The 24,399-nt window shown below is 36.1% G+C and overlaps 1 protein-coding gene across 2 annotated transcripts in view; it reads left to right on the top strand.

Moving 5' to 3' along the window:
• Nucleotides 1-24,399, top strand: part of PHKB (phosphorylase kinase regulatory subunit beta) — a 262,109-nt gene that overhangs the window by 216,627 nt on the left and 21,083 nt on the right. For both annotated transcript variants that reach the window (XM_004600687.2, XM_055146377.1), the window contains 6 exons: nt 74-135; nt 221-383; nt 1,491-1,572; nt 11,988-12,045; nt 14,211-14,301; nt 17,108-17,310. In XM_004600687.2, coding sequence (XP_004600744.2) covers nt 74-135; nt 221-383; nt 1,491-1,572; nt 11,988-12,045; nt 14,211-14,301; nt 17,108-17,310 — 659 coding nt within the window. The remainder of the gene's footprint in view (nt 1-73; nt 136-220; nt 384-1,490; nt 1,573-11,987; nt 12,046-14,210; nt 14,302-17,107; nt 17,311-24,399) is intronic.

Below are 24,399 nucleotides of genomic sequence, written 5' to 3'. Positions count from 1 at the left end.
CACAGAAAAGTATTAGCATGGATTAGAATGGCAATGAATTAAAGACCTGTGAATTTTCTCAATTACATTTTAGACTCTGATATCGGGAGCTGTAGTTGAACAACTTGACTTTCTACGAATCAGTGATGTGGAAGAGTAAGTCCATATTGGGTTATTATTGCCTACCTTGAGATTACATTAGAGATTCAAGAAAGCTCAAACTTTACCTTCTAATTTCTAGGCTTCCAGAATTTAAGAGTTTTGAGGAACTCAGTCTTCCCAAACACTCAAAAGTCAAACGACAGAGCAGCACCCCCGATGCTCCTGAATTGGAACAGCAACTGGATATTGCCGTTACTGAATGGAAAAACAAATCTACCCATGAAATTCTTCAAAAACTTGATGTAAGGAAGATACAATTTTTATGTGACCCAGAGTCAAGTTGACAGAACACGAATTCCCAGGGCAAACCTTATTTATTTTGTCCCCTAAAAAAAAACTTGCAATTAACCTGAAAGTACATGACCTATACCTGGGACAGTAATGAGAGGTATTCAAACATTGGCCTGGTTGTCTTAAAGATGTTTAAGGATTAGAGATGAACTGAGTTATCTTATATGTGTAAAAGTACTGTGTGGACCATTAAAGATTTCAGTGATGGTTGCCTTATTTCTTTTGTCTTCATATTTCTTTTGCATAGGTCTTTCCTTCCAGTTTATAACTTACATCTTTTGGGCCCCAGTATTTAGATTACTATTTGCTTGAAGTCTGTGTTGTCATTGAGGAAAGCAATCCTGTGACTATATTTATAAATATATTAAGTTAGCAATCTAATGTTTTATATCCCCTAGCTTTATTTAAATTTTCAAAGAAGACATGGGATAGAGTATAATATTTTTGCAAGGAAATGCAATTCCAATGGTAAAAGTATAAATATAAACTCTGTGACATCTGTTGGTTGGGTCAAGCTAATTTGAGCATGTAGGCTACATATATTACCTGTCAGACATCATCAGTCTTTGTTTTTGATCAATATTATACTCTAAGCCTCAGAGTACAAGTATGACATAGTAGGTTAAATCACATAGTAAAGTGCTCTTATAAATGTAATAAGAATTCTACACATGTGCTCTCCTTCCATATCTTTACAACAGGTTAATAACAACATGATCTCCCATTAGTAGGAAGCAAATCAAGAAGAAAGTGGAAAATTATTTTAACAGATCTCTCAGAGAGTGACATAATTAATATTAATTCTTGGAAATTACAAATTTTTTAATCTATTGCTTACATCCTAGAAAATCTGATTATTAAATCTTAGTTCAACAATCAGTACACCAGTTAGTCTAGCCTCTGTCTTTAAGCTATTTAAACAGGTAGTAATATAATATATGCTTGTAGCATATCATCAATATACTCTATCTCCATTTTGTAGTTTCTAGATTAGTTATTACTCCCAGTGGTAATTTTTGCACCCTTTTAATTTTATTTATAATAATTTCTCTTTTTAGGAATGCAATAGTCTGGCTAGCCAAGCTATCCTTCTGGGCATACTGCTCAAAAGAGAAGGTCCTAACTTCATCACAAAGGAAGGTAAGGATACATCTTCTTTTTTTCTTTTTGGGTCACACCTGGCGATGCACAAGGGTTACTCCTGGCTCTGCACTCAGGAATTACTCCTGGCAGTGCTCAGGGGACCATATGGGATGCTGGGAATCGAACCCGGGTCAGCCGCGTGCAAGGCAAACACCCTACCCGCTGTGCTATTGCTCCAGCCCCCAGGATACATCTTTAAGAGTTAAAAAAAAATAGGACTTATTCTATCCTGGAATAAGATTTTACTTTTGAATAATATCAAATATTCATGGTGACTAATTCATCCAAATATTACAAGTAAGTTATCTCCATTAATTCTTTTTCTTTTCTACTTTCTTTTCTTTTTTCTTTTGTTTGGCTTTGCTGTATTTCAAACTCAGGCCCATACCAGACATATGAGGCATCACTGAGCCACATTACAAACCTTTTATAAAACTTCTGTGAAAAATATCCATTTATTTTTTAACATATATTTTAACATATATTTAACATTTACAAGGTGATAAACTATGTAATATATGAACTCTATAAATTTTCTTTCATGTAGCGATTCTTGTTTCTCTTATTATCTGAATATTGTTTGATTTGATTCTCACTTTGCTTCTTAACTTCTGATGGCTCCATAGTTGTTTATTGATCATTTATTATTTCATTTTATTTTCTGAAAGTTTTCAAGAACAATATTGGATTATTAAACTTATAAAAACTAGCTCCTCCATCATCAACAAAGCCATTTGGAATAGAGCATGGCGTTCAATGGCATTTAATAGAGTGGTGCTATAAAGAATGTTAATGAAAAATAAATCATTTCTAATTATGACTATGTTCATTTCTCATTACTGATAAAACCAAGCTGTCCCTGAAATTCAGAGTTGTACATGAATTATTGCTCTAAAGACTCTTTGAATTCTGTATCATAAGTGCTACCAGAACTCTAGCATATAGAATAATATAGAATCTATTTTACTTGTTAATCTCTAGTTATTCAAACTTTGTAGCTCTTCTAGAAGTCCTTTGTCTGTATGGGTCTGTCTCTATGGGTATATATGTGTTTGTGCTTTCATAACAAAGACATAACCTCCGTGGGTATTGTAAATTGGATGGTCTTAATTTTCTTAACTAATTGGTTAAAGACAGAACTTTGAGCAAATTTCAAAGAGTATACTTAATGTTTTTAATTAGTTTCTCAACTAAGTACATTCTCAGTTATATTAATGATATTCATTGAAACTTGTTCTTTCAAACAGTGGGTTTTTTACAAGCAAACACTTCATTTAGGAACCTAAAATTCAGAATAATCTCTCATATGTGGGAAGCAAAGAAGCATAATAGGGAAAGAACAAATGCCCTCTCGACACTTCATAGGACACACCCTACTCATACTCCAAGAGTACCGCACCACATCTGATGGGATTCAAAGTAGGAGACAAACAACCTTAGAGGGAAATATTATAGTATTTCGGTTCTGCTTTGGGGTAGGGATTGGGGTTCAGAATGTAAACACCCATTTTCATTCTAAAAAAAAAAAGGAAACAGAAACAAAGAACGTAGGAACTTTTCTTCATTCGTTAGAAAGAAAGCCACATGAAGTCATGGAGGCTAGGACCGGGAGTGGAAAACTACAACAATGGTGGAGGGAGTGAGAGGGGCCTGAAAGGTAGTAAAGTGCTATGCATGAAACCCTGTTGACAACAATATTGTAAATCTCAGTTCAAACATTGTGAAAAATGTTCCTCTCTTTGAGGCTGGTGGGTGGGTGAGAAGGAAAGGAGGGTGAGAGCACTGGTGAAAGGACCAGTATTAAAAAAACTGTAATGAATAACCTTGTAATACAGTGTCTTAATAAAAAATAAACAACAATAATAGCAACAGAATCTAGATGATTATTCTAATCACCGTATCACTGTCATCCCATTGTTCGTTGATTTACTCAAGTGGGCACCAGTAATGTCTCTATTCCTCCCAGCCCTGAGTTTTTAGCAGGCTCTCCTTACTTGTCTTTTCGAACAATTGGAGGCTCTTTCAGGGTCAGGAGAATGAGACCTATCGTATATCGAATACACCACAAGTAGCTTGCCAGGCTCTGCCATGCAGGCAGGATACTTTCAGTAGCTTGCTGGGCTCTCCGAGAGGTATGTATACATCTGTTACTGTATCTGGGTTATGTATACGCCATGGGGAGCTTGCCAGGCTCTCCTGTGTGGGCAATAGACTCTTGGTAGCTTGTCAGGTTCTCCAAGAGGGAGAAGTAGGCTATTAGATATCGAGAGAGCTTGGTTTCATAATCTCTGGATGTTGGTCATTGATGGGATTACCCGGCACCAGGGGCAGTTTCTGGGTGTTTTCCTAGCCACTGGAAAATGGGGGATCTGGGTGGAAGAGGCGCAGTCTCAATCCAAGCAGTCTTGAAGATCTTGGCCCCGGGTCCCACACACCTGGGTTTCTCTGCTGGTTCCTTCATGCATCATTATTCTAATAGTGCTTTAAAATTGCTATATAAAGAAAATGGTAAAGAAATTATTTTTAAATTGTATAAATTGGGGAATGATGCACATTCTTACTTGAGACTATGTTTTAAGTGCACATACTGAATATCATAAGCATCTATTGAATCTAAATGATTGACAAACCAGTCATAAGTGCAGACTATAGATAAACTGAATGAATGAAAGTAAAAATGAAACCCAAGGACATATTTTGAATATCAGTATCTGTTGGAATTATCAGGCACATAATAGGATCTCAGTAAAGTTTTGTTAAAATAAGGATCATATATTCAGAGTCTGAGTTTGTTCAGTTTTCTGTATATTTTTTAATATTCTCATTAATTAGAATAATTTGTTTTTGTTTAAAATGTTAGTTGCATTTCAATTAAGAAAGAAATTTTAATAACTCAAAAAAATTAATATTTTCTCAATGGCTGGGAATATTTATACTATTTGGGGCTATTTGTTTAAATATGCTAGATAGTGCATAACATTAATGCATGGGTACATCAATTTTAGTGGAAAAAATAATTATTCAAGACTAATTGGGACCTGAGTGATAGTACAGCTAGTAGGGTGTTTGCCTTGCATGCAGTTAACCCAGGTTCAAATTCTGGCATCCTGCATGGTCCCCCCTTCCCTGCCAGGAGTGATCCACGAACACAGAGCCAGGATAAGCCCCAAGCACCACCAAGTATGTCCCCCTAAAAGACTAATTTTTAAGTTTTTTTTCTTTTTTTTTATTGATTAAGGTACTGTGATTTGCAATACTGTTAATGACATATATATAATCCAGACACCACACTTATCATCATGTACCCACCTTCCTCCCTCAAAGTCCCCAACGCCTTTCAATTTTTTTTTTTTTTTTTGCTTTTTGGGTCACACCCAGCGATGCACAGGGGTTACTCGTGGCTCTGCACTCAGGAATTACCCCTGGCGGTGCTCAGGGGACCATATGGGATGCTGGGAACCGAACCCGGGTCAGCCACGTGCAAGGCAAACACCCTACCCGCTGTGCTATCGCTCCAGCCCCGCCTTTTTATTTCAAAAACCCCCAAAACCAGTTTTTACTTTAGTTCAACCACTGTATTGTCTTTGGCCCTTTGTTGATAGCTTGCTGCTTATCATTAAGTCCAAACGTATGAGAGAGATCATTTTGTACCCATTTGGTTCCTCTGAGTAACTTTATTTACCATAATATCCTCTAGTTCTATCCATGTGATAAAAAATTGTTTTGTCTTAGAGCTGCATAGTATTGAGCTATGTATATATATAAATATATATACATATATTATATATACCACAACTTCTTGACCCATTGATCCATAGGTGGGCATTTGGATTATATTCATATCTTTGCTATTATACTAAGTTTCTGTGATGAATGAACATAGTTGTATATGTATCCTTTTCAATTAATGTTTCTGTATTTTTGGAGGTAGATGTAAAAAAGTGATATTGCTAGGTCATATGGGAGTTCTATTCCTATTTTTTGAGAGCTCTCCATATTGAACCAGATAGCATTCCCACCAACAGTGGATGAGGGTTCTTTTTGCAGTGTCACTCAATAACTCTGGCTGTTTATAGACTTTTTCTTATGTGCCATTCTCACTGGAATGAGATGAGATCACAGTGTTGTATTGATTTGCACTTCCCTAATTATTAGTGATGACGAACACTTTTTCATATTTCTTTTTGCCATCTGCATGTCTTCTCTGGAGAAGTGTCTGTTCATCATCTGTCTATAATTTTTGATGGGAGTCATTGAATTTTTTGTTGTTTAACTTCATGAATGTCTTAAGGATATTGGATAGTATCCATTCATCTGATATATTGTTTGCAGATATTTTATCACGTTCAATAGGATTCTTTTTGTGATAGCCTGAGTTTCTTCTGCTGTACAGAGTATTTGAATTTGATGTAGTCCTCTGTGTTTATTTTTGTTTTTATTGTCTTTGCCTCTGTGTCTTCAGTGTCTTTGCTTTCAGTGTCTTCACATTGAAGACATTTCAGAGGTCAGTTTCCTGCAGAGTTCTGCCAATGTTTTCTTCTACGTACTTTATGTATTCTGGTCAAATCTTGAGGTTTTTTTTTATATTTTATTTTTTTTTAATTTATTTTATTGAATCACCAAGTGGAAAGTTACAAAGTTCTCAGGCTTATATCTCAGTTACACAATGCTCAAACACCCATCCCTTCACCAGTGCCCATATTCCACCACCAATAAAAACAAAAGCAAAAACAAAACAAACAAACAAAACAAAAAAAAAACAGTATACATCCCACCCCTCACCCCCCAACCCACCCCGTACGTGAGTGATAATTTCACTTCCTTTTCTCTTTACCTTGATTACATTCCAGATTTCAACACATAACTCACTATTGTTGTTAGAGTTTCAAAACAGACTCACTATTTTTGTTGGAATTTATTCCCTAAGAATACAGCTCTATTAACAGGGAAATATTTGATAATAAGTTTTCCACTGATGAGAATGAAGAGATAAAATGTTGCGCGGCCGCAGTAGCGGCCACGCGGTTTACAATTTCTGTATTATAGTAATTAAGTCCACGAAGATTTAAGTTTGAAAATGAAACATTTCCCTTCCAGGAACAGCATGTAGCCAAAGTTAGTTCACAGTCTCCATACATGGGTTCAAGCACTTGCTGGAACCCCAATTCCTAAAGCTGTCTCTGGTTCCCGCTCGTTCCACATCCACCGGCTCTGCAGAGGCATGGGCACCCGGGCCGAAAACCCGGCCGGCCGGAGCCGAGCACGGGCCCCGGCTGTCTTGAGATTTTTAATACAGTTTGAGTTTACTTTTATAAATAGTATGAGTTACTCAGTCCTAGTCTCATTTTTTAAAACTTGTGGACCCCAACACCATTTGTTGAAGAGCTGTTCTATGTTCCACCTCGTATGCTTAGAAACTTCATTATAGATTAACTGTCCATAAACTGGGGAGTTAACTCAGGACTCTAAATTCTATTCAACTGGCTTACATGTCTATCTTTATTCCAGTACCAAGCAGTTTTGATTATTATAGCTTTGTAGCATAATTCAGGTTAGCAAATGCAATGCATCCCATCTTTCTGTATGTGTCCCTTAGACTTGTTTTTGCTTTTTGTGCGAATCCTACATTTCCATATAATTTTTAGTAGAGTTTGTTACACTGTCATTGTCACTGTCATCCCATTGCTCATCGATTTGCTCGAGTGGGCACCAGTAACGTCTCTCATTGTGAGACTTATTGTTACTGTTTTTGGCATATCCAGTATGCCATGGGTAGCTTGCCAGGCTCTGCCGTGCAGGTGCAATACTCTCAGTAGCTTGCCGGGCTCTCCGAGAGGGGCGGAGGAATCCAACATGGGTCGGCTGCATGAAAGGCAAATACCCTACCACTGTGCTATTGCAGTCTTTGAAAAACATCATTGTGTGTGTGTCTTTGATTTTTTTTTTTTTGCATTTGGCTGATCTTCTAGTTCTATAACTTTGAGTAGTTTTTGTTACAAGTCTTTGAAAAACATTAGATTTTTAAGGGGTTTTGCTTGAGTCAGTATCACACTTTGAGTTGGTGGACCATTCTGACAGTGTTAGTTTGTTTAATTATGATCAGGGTATGTCTTTTTATTTCTAATTTCCTCTTCTATTTATTTTAGTAATGATTTACAGTTTTCCCTGTCTTAAGACTTCACTTTCCTTGTTAAGTTGATGCCTCAGTATTCGATGTTTTGGGGTACTATTTTGTAAGGGATGTTCAGTTTAATTTTTCTTATTCTAGCTTATTGTTTACACACTGTATCACTGTCACTGTCATCCCGTTGCTCATCGACTTGCTCGAGCGGGTACCAGTAACATCTCCATTGTGAGACTTGTTGTTACTCTTTTTGGCATATTGAATACGCCACGGGGAGCTTGCCAGGCTCTGGTATGCTCCAAGAGGGGCGGAGGAATCGAACCCGGGTCAGTCACGTGCAAGGCCAACGCCCTACCCGCTGTGTTAGTATATATTGCTTCAGCCCATATATACTTATATATAACATATATTCTTATATACTATAGCTCAGAAAATAATAATAAAAAATATGATTGAAATGTAAAAGAGAAAAAACTCTCCATCTGGGAAGAACTTAGTAGAGAGCTAAGTTACATTTATCTCATTATGTGGGTTTTTATAGGAAAACTGGGTCTTTGTGTTACTTGTCATTATAAAAAAAGTTGCAGGAAATGCAAGATCATACATAATAGTCTGGCTAGTTTAGGTCTTTTCGGTTATCTACTTGAGAATTTGCCTTAGTTATTGTTCTTTATCTCTTATTTATTGGTGAACCTAAGCTCTGGAGCAAAATTTGTGGTTTTAGGAAATTTCTAACTTATCTTCCTCAGGAAGAGTCCAATGTTTAGTTCTAATGTTTAGAAGTGTCAAATGGACACATCTGAAATGGAGGTGTTTGAAGCAACTGGCAAAGAGAAACTGTAGCTTCATCTTTCAGTATCTTATTTAAAGGAGGGTGTTTGAAGCCTCAGAAAATAACAAAGTTTCATTTACCCCAAATAAACACGAGAGTAGATTGAAGACTCTATCTACAAGCCAAAAAGAAGGGTCTGAAGAGAAACCAACATAGTGTATAGTAAACATAGTGTATCTATAAACGCAGGCGCAGAAGGGGTGATGTGTACTTATGTGTGTTAGTGGGCTCGGGGTGGCTCTCTCTCGCTGTTTGCATTCGGTCCCTTGAACCACTGTGCATGGACCGGATTGGGATAGCTCCTCCTATGTGCTCTGCTTCTGTGTGCCGCTTGCTGTCTTCTGTCTGCCTCTATCTCTGACTCTGTCTCTGTCGTCTCTCCGCTGGTCTCTTCTGATCTGCCCTGATCTCTCTACCGATCTCTCTTCGTATCTCCTGCTTCTCTCTCTGGAGCCCCACTCGCTCTCACCTCTGACTCTGACCCTTACTTCTGACTCCCCATTGTTCACATACAGGAGTGTAAAAGATTTTTATGCAGTAATTTTGTAACCTGCTACCTCACTGTACTGATTTATTATTACTAAAAGGCTGTTGTTTTCAATATATACTATCATGTTGTCTGAAATTAGAGAAGGTTTGATTCCTTATTTTCAGCTTCATCACTTTGATATTTTTTCTTGTCTGGTTGATGTGGTGAAGACTTCTAACACTAAGTTGTATAAGAATGGTGACAGTGGACATCCTTGCCTTGTGATTTCAGGGTAAAGGTTTTCAGTTTTATCATTGAGCATGATATTGCTGTGATTTTTTGTGTGTGTCTGTGTGGATGGCCATTACTATCTTGAATATGTTTCTTCTGTCTCTATTTTTGGATGGTATTTTTTCCATGAATGAATGTTGGATCTTACAAAAAAAACTTCTCTGTGTCAAATCATCTGACCATATGATTTTTGCTTTTATTTTTGTTCATATGGTGTATTTTAGTAATTGATTTGAGTATATTGAACCATCCATGTTTCTCTGGGATGAGCCCAAGTTAATATTGATGTGTAGAACCCTTGATATAAATCATATGCCCACCTATGGATGAATTGGTCAAGAAATTGTGTAATATACATATACATGTATATATATACATACCACAATACTATGCGACTCTAAGAAAAAAACAAAACAATTAATTTTTTTATCACATGGATAGAACTAGAGGATACTATGGTGAGTAAAGTTACTCAGAAGAACTGAATGGGTACAGAATGATCTCTCTAATATGTTGGACTTAAAGAAAACGAAGTGGATTCATTTTGCTAGGATTTTGTTGAGGATTTTGCATAGATAATCATCAGGAATATTGATCCATAATTTTCTATTTTAGGAGTGCCTATTTTTGGTATAAGTGTTATCCTGGTTTCATAGAAATTATTGGAGAATATATCTCTTTCCTCAATATTTTGAAAAAGCTTGAGGCATAATGGCAGTAAGTCTTCTTTGAAGTTTTCGTAGAACTCACCAATAAATTCATCTTGACCTTAGCCTTTTGGGGGGGGATAGATTTTATAATATAACTTTACTAAGTCACCAGTTTAGTTACAGACATTGAATATTCCAACACCAATTCCAACACCATCATACTGAATATACCAACACCAATCCGACCTCCATTGCACCTTCCCATAACCATTATTTCCAATTTTCTCAACCATACCTTAAGCCTACTCCCCATAGCAGGCCCTCAATAACTTATTTTATATTGCTTGTTATAAATAATTTGCTAAAAGAATGATCAAAAAATGTTTTCTTAGAAAAAGGTTAGTAAAGATTGCTGTATCTCACCGTAAAGTCATTGAGCCCTTGTATGAGAGAATATTAAGATGTTGTTGGGGCTGGAGCAATAGTACAATGGATGGTGATTTGCCTTGCACGTGGCTAACCCGGGTTCAATTCCCAGCATCCCATAGGGTTCCCTGAGCACCTCCCAGGAGTAATTCCTGAGAGAAAAGCCAGGAGCAACCCCTGTGCATAGCTGGGTTTGACCCAAAAACAAAATAAATAAATAAATAAATAAATAAATAAATAAATAAATAAATAAATAAGGTGTTACAGGTTAAGCCTTCTATATTTATATGTTTTTAATTGAGATTGGTTACCCTCTACATTACATCCCTTCCAATCTGATGTGCTACTCCTGGTTTATCAATGTTGTAGCGTTTGAGGTGTTGCCCCAAGAAGTCCAAAAATTTTAATGGGGTAATACTGCTGAAGTTACATTTTTAAGTGGGTGGTGGCTTTGGGGCATGTGCATGTCTCCTGAGGCTTCCAGAAGTACATGGAGCTGGGGGGAGATAACCCATTCCTAACTCCTCAAAAGCCTAGAAATTAGTCACAAAGCCCATATACCTGAGTTTTCACCATTAATCTCTGAATGAGGCTTGTCCAAGCCATGGAGTCTGGCCAGGAGCATGGCAGCGATTGTGAAATGAGGAGGTTTATAGCTGCCAGGGCTTTGTTTGAACGGGTGCTGGGCTCACCTGACCCCCTTCGGGATATCTTGGGGATATTTTCAATTGCCATTTCATTTTCTTTACTCAATATTGATCTGTTAAGGGTTTCTGAAATTTTCCTCTTGGTTCAATCTTTAGAGTTCATATGATTCTAAGCATTTGTCCATTTCTCTTAGGTTCACAAGTTTGATGAGTTTAACTCAGGGTTTGTTGATCTTATTTACTCTTTCAAATAAGAAACTCCTGGTTTCATTGGTCCCTTATATTGCTTGCTTATTTTCTATGTTATTGACTTTCATTTGAAATTTTATTATCTTCTGCTATTCCTTGCTTTGGGGTTAACTTATTGTTCTTTTTCTAGTTTCTTTAGCTATTCTTTATCTAATCTAACAGATTAGATTGTTGATTTGAACCCTTTCTTCCTGTTGTGCTCAAGAGCTTTTTTTTTTTAAAAAAAAAAAAAACCTCTATAAACTTTCCGATTAGTATTGTTTTTGCTGTGTCCTACAGGTTCTGGTAGGTAGTATTTTTGTTCTTCTTCGTTTCAAGGAATCCTTTGATTTCTTCTTTGGCTTCTTCTTTTGATCCAATTTTTATTTATCAGTGTGTTTTTTAGTCTCTAGGTATTTAATTTTTTTCCTACAATTTTTTTTTCTGGAAATCAAACTCAGGGCCTTATACTTGCAAGGCATGAACTTTATTTATTATTTAAGAATAAATTATTTGGAGGTGGTTTGGGACACACCAAATGATGCTGAGAGCTTATTCCTTTTTATGCTCAGGGAATTACTCCCAGTCTTAGGGTGTCATATAGAGAGCCAGGGATTGAACTTGGTTTTGCCGTATGCAAGGCAAGTGTCCCGACCTCTATGCTATCACTCTGTTCCCCTAAAGAATAACTGGTATGTATTGAATTAAAAGATTTATTTAACAAAGACTCTGATCTAATGTCTAGGTACTGTTTCTGACCACATGGAGAGAGTATATAGAAGAGCTGGCAGCAAAAAACTTTGGTGCGTACTGGCATCTATCTTTATTCTTATTGTTTTCCTTTATTTTTGTATTATTATATTCAACAGTCTAAAACTAATGGACCAATTTTAAATACGGCTATTTATCTTAATTTTCACTTTTAAAGTTCAAGGTTATTGCATGTTTATTATCTACTTTCTGAGGATCTACCCAAATTCTGTTGTATCATGACAAAATTCTGTTCCACAATAGTTGAAAAGTACCTGGGAATAAATATCAGTATAGTAATAGAGCTTGAAGTCTATACACTGGAATGATATACTAATGATTATTTTCTACCTTCCACCTCATTTGCCCCAGCAAGGCACTTTTGATTCTACTTTGTATTCAGGAAATCTGTCAATTATGGAAGACCATGGAAAGAGAGCTATGGTTCATTTATACATAAGCAAACATAATACTCTTAGAAGATAGTTCTTTTGCCATTTAAGTTAATTTAAATTGAGTGAATTCTAGTGATGGTAGTTGCTTCATGATATGTTTTGAAGAAGTAGTTTCTTCCCAGGGATTGAAAAAAAATAGGTAAGTTGAGGTAAAATTGTTAAAATTCTCAATGGAGGATGTATGCCTAAATGCATGGCCTTTTGCATTTTGAAGCTGTTCTAACAGTTTTATTAGTAGAATATAACATTTTGAAAGTAAGTTTATATATGTTTTTAATTATACATTATTAGTGGATGATGAGAAAAGGTCTCAAGCAATGTTATAAAAAAAAACTCCCTTAAATCTCAATGAGCTTGTTTCTATTCTCTGAAAAAGGGGTTAAGACATTTAGCATTATTTCAACCCTATGATTTGTAGTAAATATTTGATTCTGTCCTCGAAGAAACAGTGTAAATATTCTGTGGTTAAATATCACTATTTTCCTATAAATTTTTAGCACAGTATGTAGTATGTAGCCAGTAGATACTGCTTTTTAGCCTGTAAGTTACAAATGTAGTCTTTAATACTAATTTTAGCTAAACCAACTCGGTTTTGCTTTATATCTTGTACTTACATTTAAAATAAACTATTTGTTAGCCAACACTTAGAGTGCTATTTAAAATAACAAACTCTTGGAAGTTTTATTTATCTATTTTCCCTTTCACCGCTTTCCACTGACACACCAGGTTGACGGTGCGCTACGGGGCTGCTTTTACCCAGAAATTTTCTTCCTCTATAGCCCCACACATTACTACTTTACTGGTACATGGGAAACAGGTAACCTGCACAGAATGTGGAAACTTAGGTTGCTTGAAATGTGTGGTCTTATTTGCATTCTCAAAGGTTAAACATATTTTTTGGTTTTATAATGTGTGGGTGAAAGCTTTGCTAAAAAAAGAAAGTGTTTGTTTCACTAACTTTATCAGCTGTTGATTTATTTTTGATAATTCATCTGTGTGAAAATTAAATAATATAAATGCCTTTTTTTTAGGCCAGCTTCCATGGATATCCTAAAATACCAGAAAAAAGTTTTTATTTAGATTTTCCCTCCATCTAAGAGTTCCATGTAAATTCTTACTTTTAAGTAGAAAAAAAAACCTATACTGCATGTGCTATGCTAAAACAAAATAACTGATCTTATGATAGTCTAAGATTTTTTTCAGAAATTTACAATATAGTAGTATGACTTCTTCCCTCCAACATTCTGGCTTTATCGAAATTTCAAAGATATATACTTTTATTTCATCATACCACTTCCAAAAATCAAAAAGTAAATTCCTTAATCCAGAAATTTTGTCATCGAGGTACTAAAGCAAAACCTACAAAAATCCATGATATAAAATAGTTATAGAAACAGATGATACATACCAGTGCTGTACTATATAATGAAAATTTGTTGCAAAATCAAAACATCCCATTTATTTCTACCCCAGTCCCGATGAAAAGTATTGTTAGACTCTGTTTCATCCTTTTTAAACTGACAAAAGGCACAAACTAAAGGTTGGCACAGCCTGCTGGCAGAGTTGAAGATAAGTGACTCCGACTTTATTCTGGCTGACTCTACAGTTTGGGAAATTTCCAGTTAGGCCTAGGACCAGTGTTTTTGCCAAATTATTATGTGCGGACCTAATTGTGCATAATTTTTCAATCTCCCCAGTCAGGGGCCCCATCGATCATCTTTTAGATATGTCAACCTCTGGCCTGCTCTCTTCTTTGCCCCCAGGTCGGTTGTGCGTCACGCAGCAAGTCTTTTAAGTAAAGTAGTGGACAGCCTGGCCCCATCCATTACTAATGTGTTAGTGCAGGGCAAACAGGTAAGTATCTGATTTTCAGATTCTCCTTTGGTCACTGTTACAAAACTTTCTGGGTAGAATTTTTGTTTTTAAACCTGGCAGATCTTGGTTTCACAGACCTCTGAACAAGTACACTCGTAATGACTCAGACATATCTGCAAAGGGCTCCTTTGCCAAGAAAAACCTAGTGGTGAAGATGTACAGTAACTAAATAGAGTACTGCTTTCCCTGCCACACCTTAGACCTGTGGTTTTCAACTCCATCGAAAATCTCTTTAACTTGAAACCAGTGAAGGTACTGACACAGAAATTGGACTAACACCTATGAAATATTCCAGACAGCTTCAGGAGAGAGCAATACAGGTGAATCGTGATGGGCACGTTTTTCTTCTACTCCACCTGAGATTCTTCTTCCCCTTAGACATTCATTGGTTCCCCTCCGTGTTTAACTCTCAGAGTCACCGCTTCCTTTGACTCTTCCCTTCCTAACAGGGTCAGCTCTTGTTACCTCCTTCTCACAGAGTCACCTCCAGTTAGCAGCGGTCCTTTTTGTAAAATAAGGGATCTCAGGATGCTTCTCACACTATCCTGAATCCCAATTCACTTGAAAGTATCTCTTTCCCTGGGATTGTCTGTGAACCCAGGATCAGAGGCACATCTTGTCTAGCACCTGAACCTGTGGGCCCAGCATTGGTAAACACACATTGAATTGAGTCTGTGCACTTGGGCATGCAAAGTAGGATGTAGCTGCTTGGTTGTTTTCTATAAAGCTTTAATTGCCTGCATGACTTATAATTTGATTGGAATAAGGACTTGTTTGCTTTTTCATCTCTTCTTTGGGAATGTGTGTGCTTTATGTTTTCCTGACAGTTAACCTAGGGATATAATAAGCTTTAATAGTATGAAATATTTTAACCCACTTTAATAGAATCAACACGTTGCTCATATGTCAAAGCTATTAATTCATTTAAATTGAGATTATTTCATACTTACATCTAGCTCTTAAAATGTTAGGACACGTTATTTATTCTGTACCGTAATAGTTAATAACAATGGAAAATGATTGTACTAATAAAAAAATCTCATGAGAAAAAGCCAACTGACTTTCCCATAAGTTATTTCCTGTGTTTTCTACAAATTGTTAATGGGAAATTTTTCTTTCCCCTGCTGTAGGCTTAGATAAATCAAGGCACAGGATATAATTTATCCATCTTCTTCTCAGACCCAGAATCTCATATTGTTGTGGGCTAGGCATGTTGTCTTACACTGGGCCACCTCTAAAAGAAAATAAATGGGCTTTAGAAAGATATTTTCCTTTAAACTTTAGGTCCCTGCAGTGTATCTGAAAGTATAATGCTACTACACATGAATTGGTTTTGGATATTTTTAAGATAGCTGACACTTAACATTTGGAAAGGGAGCTGGGGTTAGGGTGGTTATATTTTTAATATACACCTAAAGGGGCTTACAGGATGTCATAGCAAGGCTGCTCCTATGCCCTGGAAACCTGTGAGCCTGTCCAGAGGCCTGTGGCAGAACTATTGCCTCTGAGATCCTTGGTGCCTGGGAAGCAGGCCCGAACAGAATTGAGAAGCCTGAAAGACTCATGCACTCTCCTTTAGGTGCTTAAAAGTCTATTCACTGGATGCATCTGCCACTTTACAAAAAGAAATAAAAATGGATATTCCAAGTTTGCATTCATTCACTTATGAAATAAGAACCCAAGAATTGAAATAAGATTATTTCTACACAGCTAGCACTTAAGATCACCAAAAGCTCTCAGGAATGAAATAGTGGTTTAGTCATTATTGCTTCCAGAGGTAATAATGTGCCTTATGTTTGTTTTCTTCTTTACATGCTGACATTTAATAAAATAATAGCACTTTCACTAACTGGTTGGTACCACTTGCGATATATATGTACCAGCAGCTACTCGTTTTCACCCTCACAAATCTCGGGTAAAAGGACCCCAGGTTCTGCTACCTCCCCTCATCTCTAAAATCACAGTTGCCTTTTGATAAATTCTTTTTTCCTGCATCTTATAATTGTGTTCTGTATGTGGAAGAGAAACAAAGTGGCTATAAGGAGAGAGGATACACATTGAACTCTTCTGGGAGGCAAAATATCAACAAGGAAGCAAAGGGAGAGATCAAAATAGTCTCTTGCCAGCTCTAGTAGCTTCTGTTATGAATTTTCATTGCCACTTCCTTCTGTGCTTTCTTCATCCTAGGTTTGTGGACAGTCTTGTTTATTTACTTCCACAGGTGAAAGATACATTAACAGGTATTTGAAAACTAAGTGTCTAGCACAATGTCAGAAGAGTAAGGACTCCACTACAACTATATCACACCATACCGGCTCTTGAAAATATGACAGTGTTATTAGTGAACATAAAGTTTCACATAAGAAACTATATATAAGCAAAGAAAGAAATCTCTTTTACCTACTAAGTTGTGTAGCCTGGCCAGTAAGGTAAAACTATTCAATATGTTATGGTTTCTCTGGGGAGTTCCTCAGTACTTCCCAGCATAATTTTATGTTGATAGTTATTTATATTCTTTTCTTGATTTTATTCAATCACCTCTTCTTCCATATCTGGGACTCTTACCTACCCTTATAATTTAGGTCAGACTGTAAACCATCATTGAAGTCCAGTGGGAATCATGCTCTGAAAGCCATTTTAATAAATAGTGGGAACATTTATTCTATCTAATTCCCTAGTTCACGTAGAGTAATTTCAGCCTGCCAGTCATCCTAAGCCTTGAATCTTTAAACTTTTATCTTTTAGTGGCTAGGACACTTTTACAATAAAATTCTGCCACTTTTAGGTCACTTTGGGTGCCTTTGGGCATGAAGAAGAAGTCATCTCAAATCCTTTGTCTCCAAGAGTGATTAAGAACATCATCTATTACAAGTGTAACACTCACGACGAGAGGGAGGCAGTCATTCAACAAGAACTGGTCATCCATATTGGCTGGATCATCTCTAATAACCCTGAGCTGTTTAGTGGCATGCTGAAAATACGAATTGGGTGAGTTGAATATTTTGCATTTGCGTGAAAAGAATTATACAGATTGTCCTCTAACAGGCTTGGTCTTTCTGCTACCTAGAATTTAGTAAAGTGTATCTTCTCCCCTTATTCACAGAGGTGACAGCTGTGGATTGAGGAAATAAATGTATCAGTGACCTGAGAGAATACTGTTTACTTAATCTTCGTGTTAAGAATAGTGAAGTAATTCTGTTTTAGGTAACAGTCAAACTCCTGGGGTTTGAACAGCTGCCATGACCATCTCCGGGGCAGAGGATAAATGGCCCAGGCTCTCTGCCCTCACTTTCATTTACACCTCATTGTTTTATATGAGGTGAAATAGATATGTTTTCACTTTCATTGTTTTATATGAGATGAACTAAGATACGTTTTTCAAAGTCTATTGTAGCGAAATGAACTATAGATATTTCTTTTATAAAATATATTTCTATTGCATAAGTACCATGTAAATATGGTCTAATTGTCAATACTCAGTAGTGTAACCTAACATGTGACCAACTTAGCGGGTGGGTGTTACTCAAGTCTTTAAAAGAACAAAGTCTCTGATCAACACAAATTCAGATGAATGCACCTGGGTGTGAGTGTATAGCTTGCTGATTGTATAATTACACCATTATCTTTATTATTTTTGCTCTTTTTGTTCCTTGATTGCTTATAAAACTCTTCAATGTTTCTAATTATTATTATACATTTATACATTTCTCCTTGTATTTTTATCAATTATTAAAAGCCTAATTTGGGTCCATATTGGGGATTTTTTTTATTTTATTCTTTAATTAGTGAATCACCATGAGGGTACAGATACAGATTCACACATGTTAGAACTTGTTTTTCCCTTATACAATGTTCACAAACACATCCCTCCACCAGTGCCCGTTCTCCATCACCAATAAACCCAGTATCCCTCCCCCCCTCATCTTATCTTCCCCCCACCCCACCCTGCCTCTGTGGCAGGGTACTCCCTTTTGATCTCTCTCTCTCCAATTGGGTGTTGTGGTTTGCAATAGGGGTATTGAGTGGCCATTGTGTTCAGTCTCTAGTCTACTTTCAGCTCACTCTCCCTTCCCGGGTGGGATCTCCAACCACATTTTACTTGATGTTCCCTTCTCTATCTTGGGTTTTTAATCACAGTGTCTTCCTTAAGTCAATTTTTGCTTTTCAGTTAGAATCCTGTTTTGTGTTTTGGTTTTTGCATAACAGAGAGTGGTGCTCAGGGCTTACTCTTGGCTCTGGACTCAGGAATCACTCTGGATGGGGCTCAGGACATAATAGTGCCAGGGAAGGAAACAGGGTCAGTTGCACATAAGCAGGTACCTTATCTCTATTATCTCTCAGGCCCTCAACTTAAATTCTTTAAAACATTTTTTTTAATTTCATACATATGGAAAAGTACAGACTGCTGTTACTGTATTTTAATATTATCACCATATAGCCAGCTTCTTTCATTTGTTCCCTATCTGCACACAGTTTCTCTATGTTTAAAGCCAATCTATCAGATCACTTAATCGGCACACACTTAACTGTATTTCCAGAAGTTAGGGCTCTAAAATATATGTATATTCTGGGGGCTTTGTGTTAGAAAAATGTGTATTATCCCCTAATTCACAAAGGTGACAGCTGTGGATTGAGGAAATAAATATCAGTGACCTGAGAGAATACTGTTTACTTAATCTTTATGTTAAGTAATTCTGGGTTCTAGGTAACAGGGTTAGATCCCTGGCACCACATGGGTCCAACCTGAGTGATGCTGAGAGCAATTCCTAAGCACAGAGGTGGGAAGGATACTCAACAACTGTGTGATGTGACCTTCCCCCGCCCCCAAAAGTAAATAACAAATATATACCCATGATACCAGTACAGAGCCTAAAAAGTAGCGATTGAATTACTTTTTATTATTACTGTTATTTTTCATTATGATACTGTTTTATATCTTTACCCTCAGTTTTTTAAAAATTTTCTTATAGTTATATTCATTAGTTTTCTATATTTATTTTCAACATAATCTAAGATTATTATTTTAAATGCTACCTATATTTTTATTTGTTACTTCTTTCATATTTTACCTTATCCTTGACAGTTTATGTTTTATAGTTTCATTTCTTATTTATTATTGTGCTGATATCCCTTCATTTTTTTTTGTTTTGCAAGTGAGTATAAAGCACTTTACTTAAAAATGCTCACTTTTTCCTTCAAAGTCGATATGAAAAATCAAATTGTTCATTCTGTAGTATCTGCATACCTTTTTTTTTGCTTTTTGGGTCACACCTGATGATGCACAGGGGTTACTCCTGTCTCTGCACTCAGGAGTTACCCTTGGCGGTGCTCAGGGGACCATATGGGATGCTGGGATTCGAACCTGGGTTGAGTGCATGCAAGGTAAACGCCTTACCCGAAGTGCTATCACTCCAGCCCCTATCTGCATACCTCTTGATTCAACATTTCTCTGTAGAAATTTAAAGACATTTTAGAGCAATCTTCATTTCATCATTGTTTGAAATAGTGAAATTTGGGGAAAAACAAAGATATCTATCAACAAAGAATGGTTTTAAAAAATTGCTTCAGTAAAATGCTGCATGTCACAGATGTTCAAAAGTGCAAAAAAAAAATGTTGCAAATGTATTGTTCCACTTTTAACAACAGCAGTAGTAGAGATAATAATATATTTGTGTAATGTGTTTGTGAAAAATATCTGGAAAATATGCATCAAGTTTGATGTCAGTGATTTTTTAAAGGTGATTTCTACTCTCTAAGTTATACTTTTTAGTATGATTTCAAACTTTTGTTGAGGTTATTATTTTAACCTCTTTGCTAGATTCTTAACTAGTGTGTTTCAGGTGAAAATGTGATTCTCCATCTCCTCTCTTTCGGTCTATAAGTGTATTCACTGTCTCTATATAACTTCAACTTAGTTTTACTCCTTAAAATTGTTCCCTTTAAAGATTCAGAAGTTCTGAATCAATTACAAGGACAAAGAATCATACTCAGATTTACTCAGTCTCTGTTTGCTCTAATACTTTCAACTTCAACCTCTTGACTACATTTGAGGCTACAGAAATGAGTCTTTCATATGAATTGTCTCTAAATGAAAAGAAATGTGATTCTCCATATCCATACAGGGTATTAAAAGTACTCCATTGTCACTGGCTCAGATCTTTCTCTGAAGCAGACTGAGAAATGTAGGTTATAATTCTTCTAAAGTACATCTTTGTAATGAATATTCTATTGAGGGAAGCCTCTTTAAGTGATAGTTATCTTTGCAAAGGTTTAAACAAAGTCTTAGAGTAAAAGTTAACAGTTTCTAAAGTGTTCCAATTCTGTTTTTTTTCCCCAGTTTCGTTTTTCTAATTTTACTGCTTTTTCAGCATTTTAAGCTAATTTATGCTCTGTCACAAATCCAATGTAATTTTCTGCCTTAAATGTGACCTGAAGCTTTTTCACTCCAAGGGGATAAAGTATGTTTAGTTTATTCTAAGAATAGTTTTCTTTCTGTTTTTGTATCTGCTTCCCCATGTTTCATGAGAAATAACTTGCCCACTGTCTTTAAGTTTAAGCTTAAAATAAAAATATCAGGACAGCAGCATATGATTTAGTATTTAACAATGGCAGAAATCACATTTCTCTACAAGGAAACTTGCCATGAAACCCTAATTATTCACTGAGCTCAAAATCATTCTGGAATTGATTGTGTTATTATATTCCCATTGTATTAGCTGTGCTGCTTCCCACATCGTCTATTTTTTTCCTACTTATGTGAGACTGAAAGGGTCAGCTCTAAATGCTGAGACATTTTCAAATGGGAGGAATATACGGTTTTTTTATAAATATGATTTTTAAATAAAGAATAAATTTATGAATTTTTTTCTGTTAAGAATGAGTATTAGAACATATATTCTGTTATTAGGATCTGGGTCACAGGAAATATGCAAGAAATATTTGACACATTGTTGGCATTAGCTTAATGCTTAGTAGGTTTAGGTGACTTACCTTGAGCTAGTGATGGGGAACTTAGATAAAGCAAAATATTGCATATTGTTGTGCTTCTTAGAGAGAAACAAAAAAGATTTTTATTTTTTAATTTATTCATTTATTTTGCTTTGAGGACCATATCTGGCAGTGCTCAAGGCTTACTCCTGACTGTGCTCAGGGATCACTCCTGCAGGTTCTTTGGGGGCTATATGTGACGCACTATAGTCAGGTGTGTATAAGCATCACACACACACACACACACACACACACACACACACGATGCAATCCTTAAAAAGCATTGCAACTAAAAAGATGTGCAGATATTACCATCAGAAGTGCAACCTCTGAAGAGCACATGCATAAGTACTTCAGTGACACACAACGTAATTTGTGTGCATTAACTAAAGAATTAAAGTACCACAACTAATAAAGAGTGCAAATCTTAGTCAGCACCAGGACAATGTGTATATCTGCATCTGATGTGAGCATCACAACCAAGCATGTATGAAACCTTCAGGCATGTATGAATCACAACAGAAATAATGAAGGTGGCAAATGGGGAAGGAAATTAATTAAAATACACAAACAGATTCAGAAATGTTAATTAACCCACTGTAATGAAATCAATAAATAAAAGAACCGGAATTCATACCCAGGACTGGCTGATTCTGAAATTCTTTTTTTTTTCAATCTAAGTAGTTTGTGCTTTGTGTATATGTTTAGTTATGTATACTGTTATTTTCTCAAGAAATAAGCCTTCTTGTTTATTTCTAGGACTAGATGATCTTTATAGCCCCTTCTGCATAATGTGATTTGTGACCCATTTATATTCAAATGCTTTTGAAACAACTATGATGTGCATTGACTCCAGATATTTTTGTCTTTTATTTGTCAGCCCTTCGATTTAATATCAGTACAGTCTGGCATTATACTCCAGGTTTAGAAGACTAGTGAATTTGAATATGAAGATCTAACACAAATAATAAAATATGTATCATGCTTTTATCAGGAGACTAGGCAAATAAAGATGACTTGGAGCTGGTTTAAGTCAACCTTCCTTGAACACTACAATACCACAAACATTCAGCAGTTAAATAATTTCCACCCATCTCCCCTCCATTATAAGACTGCAAACCAGGGTTTGAACTCTAAAGTCATTTATCCTGATAAAGTTAGGATACTTTAGAGTTCATGCTTCTCCACCTCCTCTTTCAACTCCCTTGTCTTTAAGTAAATTAGGGTGTTTCTCATTAGATTACCATTATAGGTGAGGAATGAGAAGAAATGTTGCAAAGAATTTTTATTATAATGTTTGTTATAATAGCCAGGGTATGGAAACAACCCAAATCTCCAATAACAGATGAATTGATGTAGAAGTTGTCTTATACACGAGAGAATACACTACAGCTTTAAGAAAAGATGAAATCTTGCAGTTAAGGGAATTATTTACTTAAAGTTTTGCTTTCCAGCTTTTGAATTAGAGCTTACGCTTTCTCGAACTGTCCAAACATTTCTTGTAGGCAGCTGCTTGTTGGATTCAATTTTTTGATCCATCCTGCCAGTCGGTGTTTCTTTTTTTGAATCATTTAGGCCATTGACACTAGTGAGATATTGACACAAAAGACTTTTTTTCCATCTTTTTGTGGAAGTTAAGTGTATTTGCAATTTTTTTTTTATTGTATTAAAGGAGCCCTTTATACACCTTGCAATGTTGGCTTCAAGCCTATAAAGTTCTCAAGCTGTTTCTTGTTCATGAAGCTCTGTATCTTTCCTTCAAATCTGTCTGATAATATAACTGGGTATTCTTAGAGAATTGTTCATTTCACTGAGTTTTTTTAAAGTATCTCCTATTATTTTATTTAAAAAAAATCTATTTAAAGAACTGTGATTTGCAAAGTTTTTTATAATTGAGTTTTATATTTATAATTTCAGCATCGATCTCACCACCAGTGTCAACTTACCTCCACTATTGTTCCTGTATTCCATCCTCACCCCAGACCCCTGTCCCATCCCCGCTTGTCAGCTTGACGGGCACCTTACAAAATTCCAGCGATTGCAGCTTAGATCTCATGTTTTCAGAGTTGTTGAGTGTGTGTTTTAGACATATGGCAATGCCACTCACCCATATAACCTGTATAACTGAAGCCCTGAACTCTGTTCACCCATTAATTGTCCTCTTCTTCTTTTCCCCTTTCTTTCCTTCTCTGTCCCCCTCTCTACCATTTTCTTTTGGTCCAGAGGGTCTCACTTGATAAACCTGCTGTAAATACTAATAAAACTTCCTTATATATGTCATTACCTTCTTTGTTCTTGGTGCTTTCCATATTGGTTTTGTTTGGCTTTTGTCATTTTGACTAAGATGTGTCTTTGAATATTTTTATTTGGGTCTCTTTGAACTTTGGGCATTTTGATGTGGGTGCATGTACTTCTCAACTCTGGAAACTTCTCAGCTATGATTTTTTTTGACTAATAATTTTTTTCAATGGTCCCTTCTTAATTATTAGGAATTCTAATGATTTTTAATTTGTTCATCTTGTTTTCAAAACTTTCCCCACCATCTATTGTTTTCTATACATTTCCTATATCTCATCCTGGAGATTACTGATTTTGTCCTCAGCTGCTTTTACCCCACTTGCTTAGACCTTCCATTGGGTTTTTAATTTCACCTATCACTCTTTATTTTTGTCACTTCTAACTGTAGTTCTATCATTTCTGTTCACATATGTTCGTGCACTTTATTGACTACCACACTGTTGTTCCTTTGAGCTTATTAAACATCCTAACATTTCCTCTACAGTCCTTATCTGAGCTGTTATAGAATTGGTAAGTACAAGTTCAGCCTTATCAGCTGCTATCTTCATTCACTAAGCATGGCGTTCTACTCTGCGTCTTCATTGTATGTAACAGTCTTGGGTTGAGAATTTTTAATTCCCCACTTGTGTCCCCTGACAGGAAGCTTTCTGGGTGAACCACCTGGGTATCGCTTTCTTCCCTTCCTGTCTTGAGATATCTCAACCAATTTTATTACTGATTAGATGTTTAGAGTTTGTGCAAGGATTCCAACAAAGTGTCCAGGGTCATTGGTCCTGCAATTACTCCAGCTGC

This window comes from Sorex araneus, chromosome 8, assembly GCF_027595985.1.
Source record: "Sorex araneus isolate mSorAra2 chromosome 8, mSorAra2.pri, whole genome shotgun sequence".
Lineage (NCBI taxonomy): Eukaryota > Metazoa > Chordata > Mammalia > Eulipotyphla > Soricidae > Sorex > Sorex araneus.
Note: the sequence above shows the minus strand (reverse complement) of the source record. Positions and strands in the feature narration are given on the sequence as shown.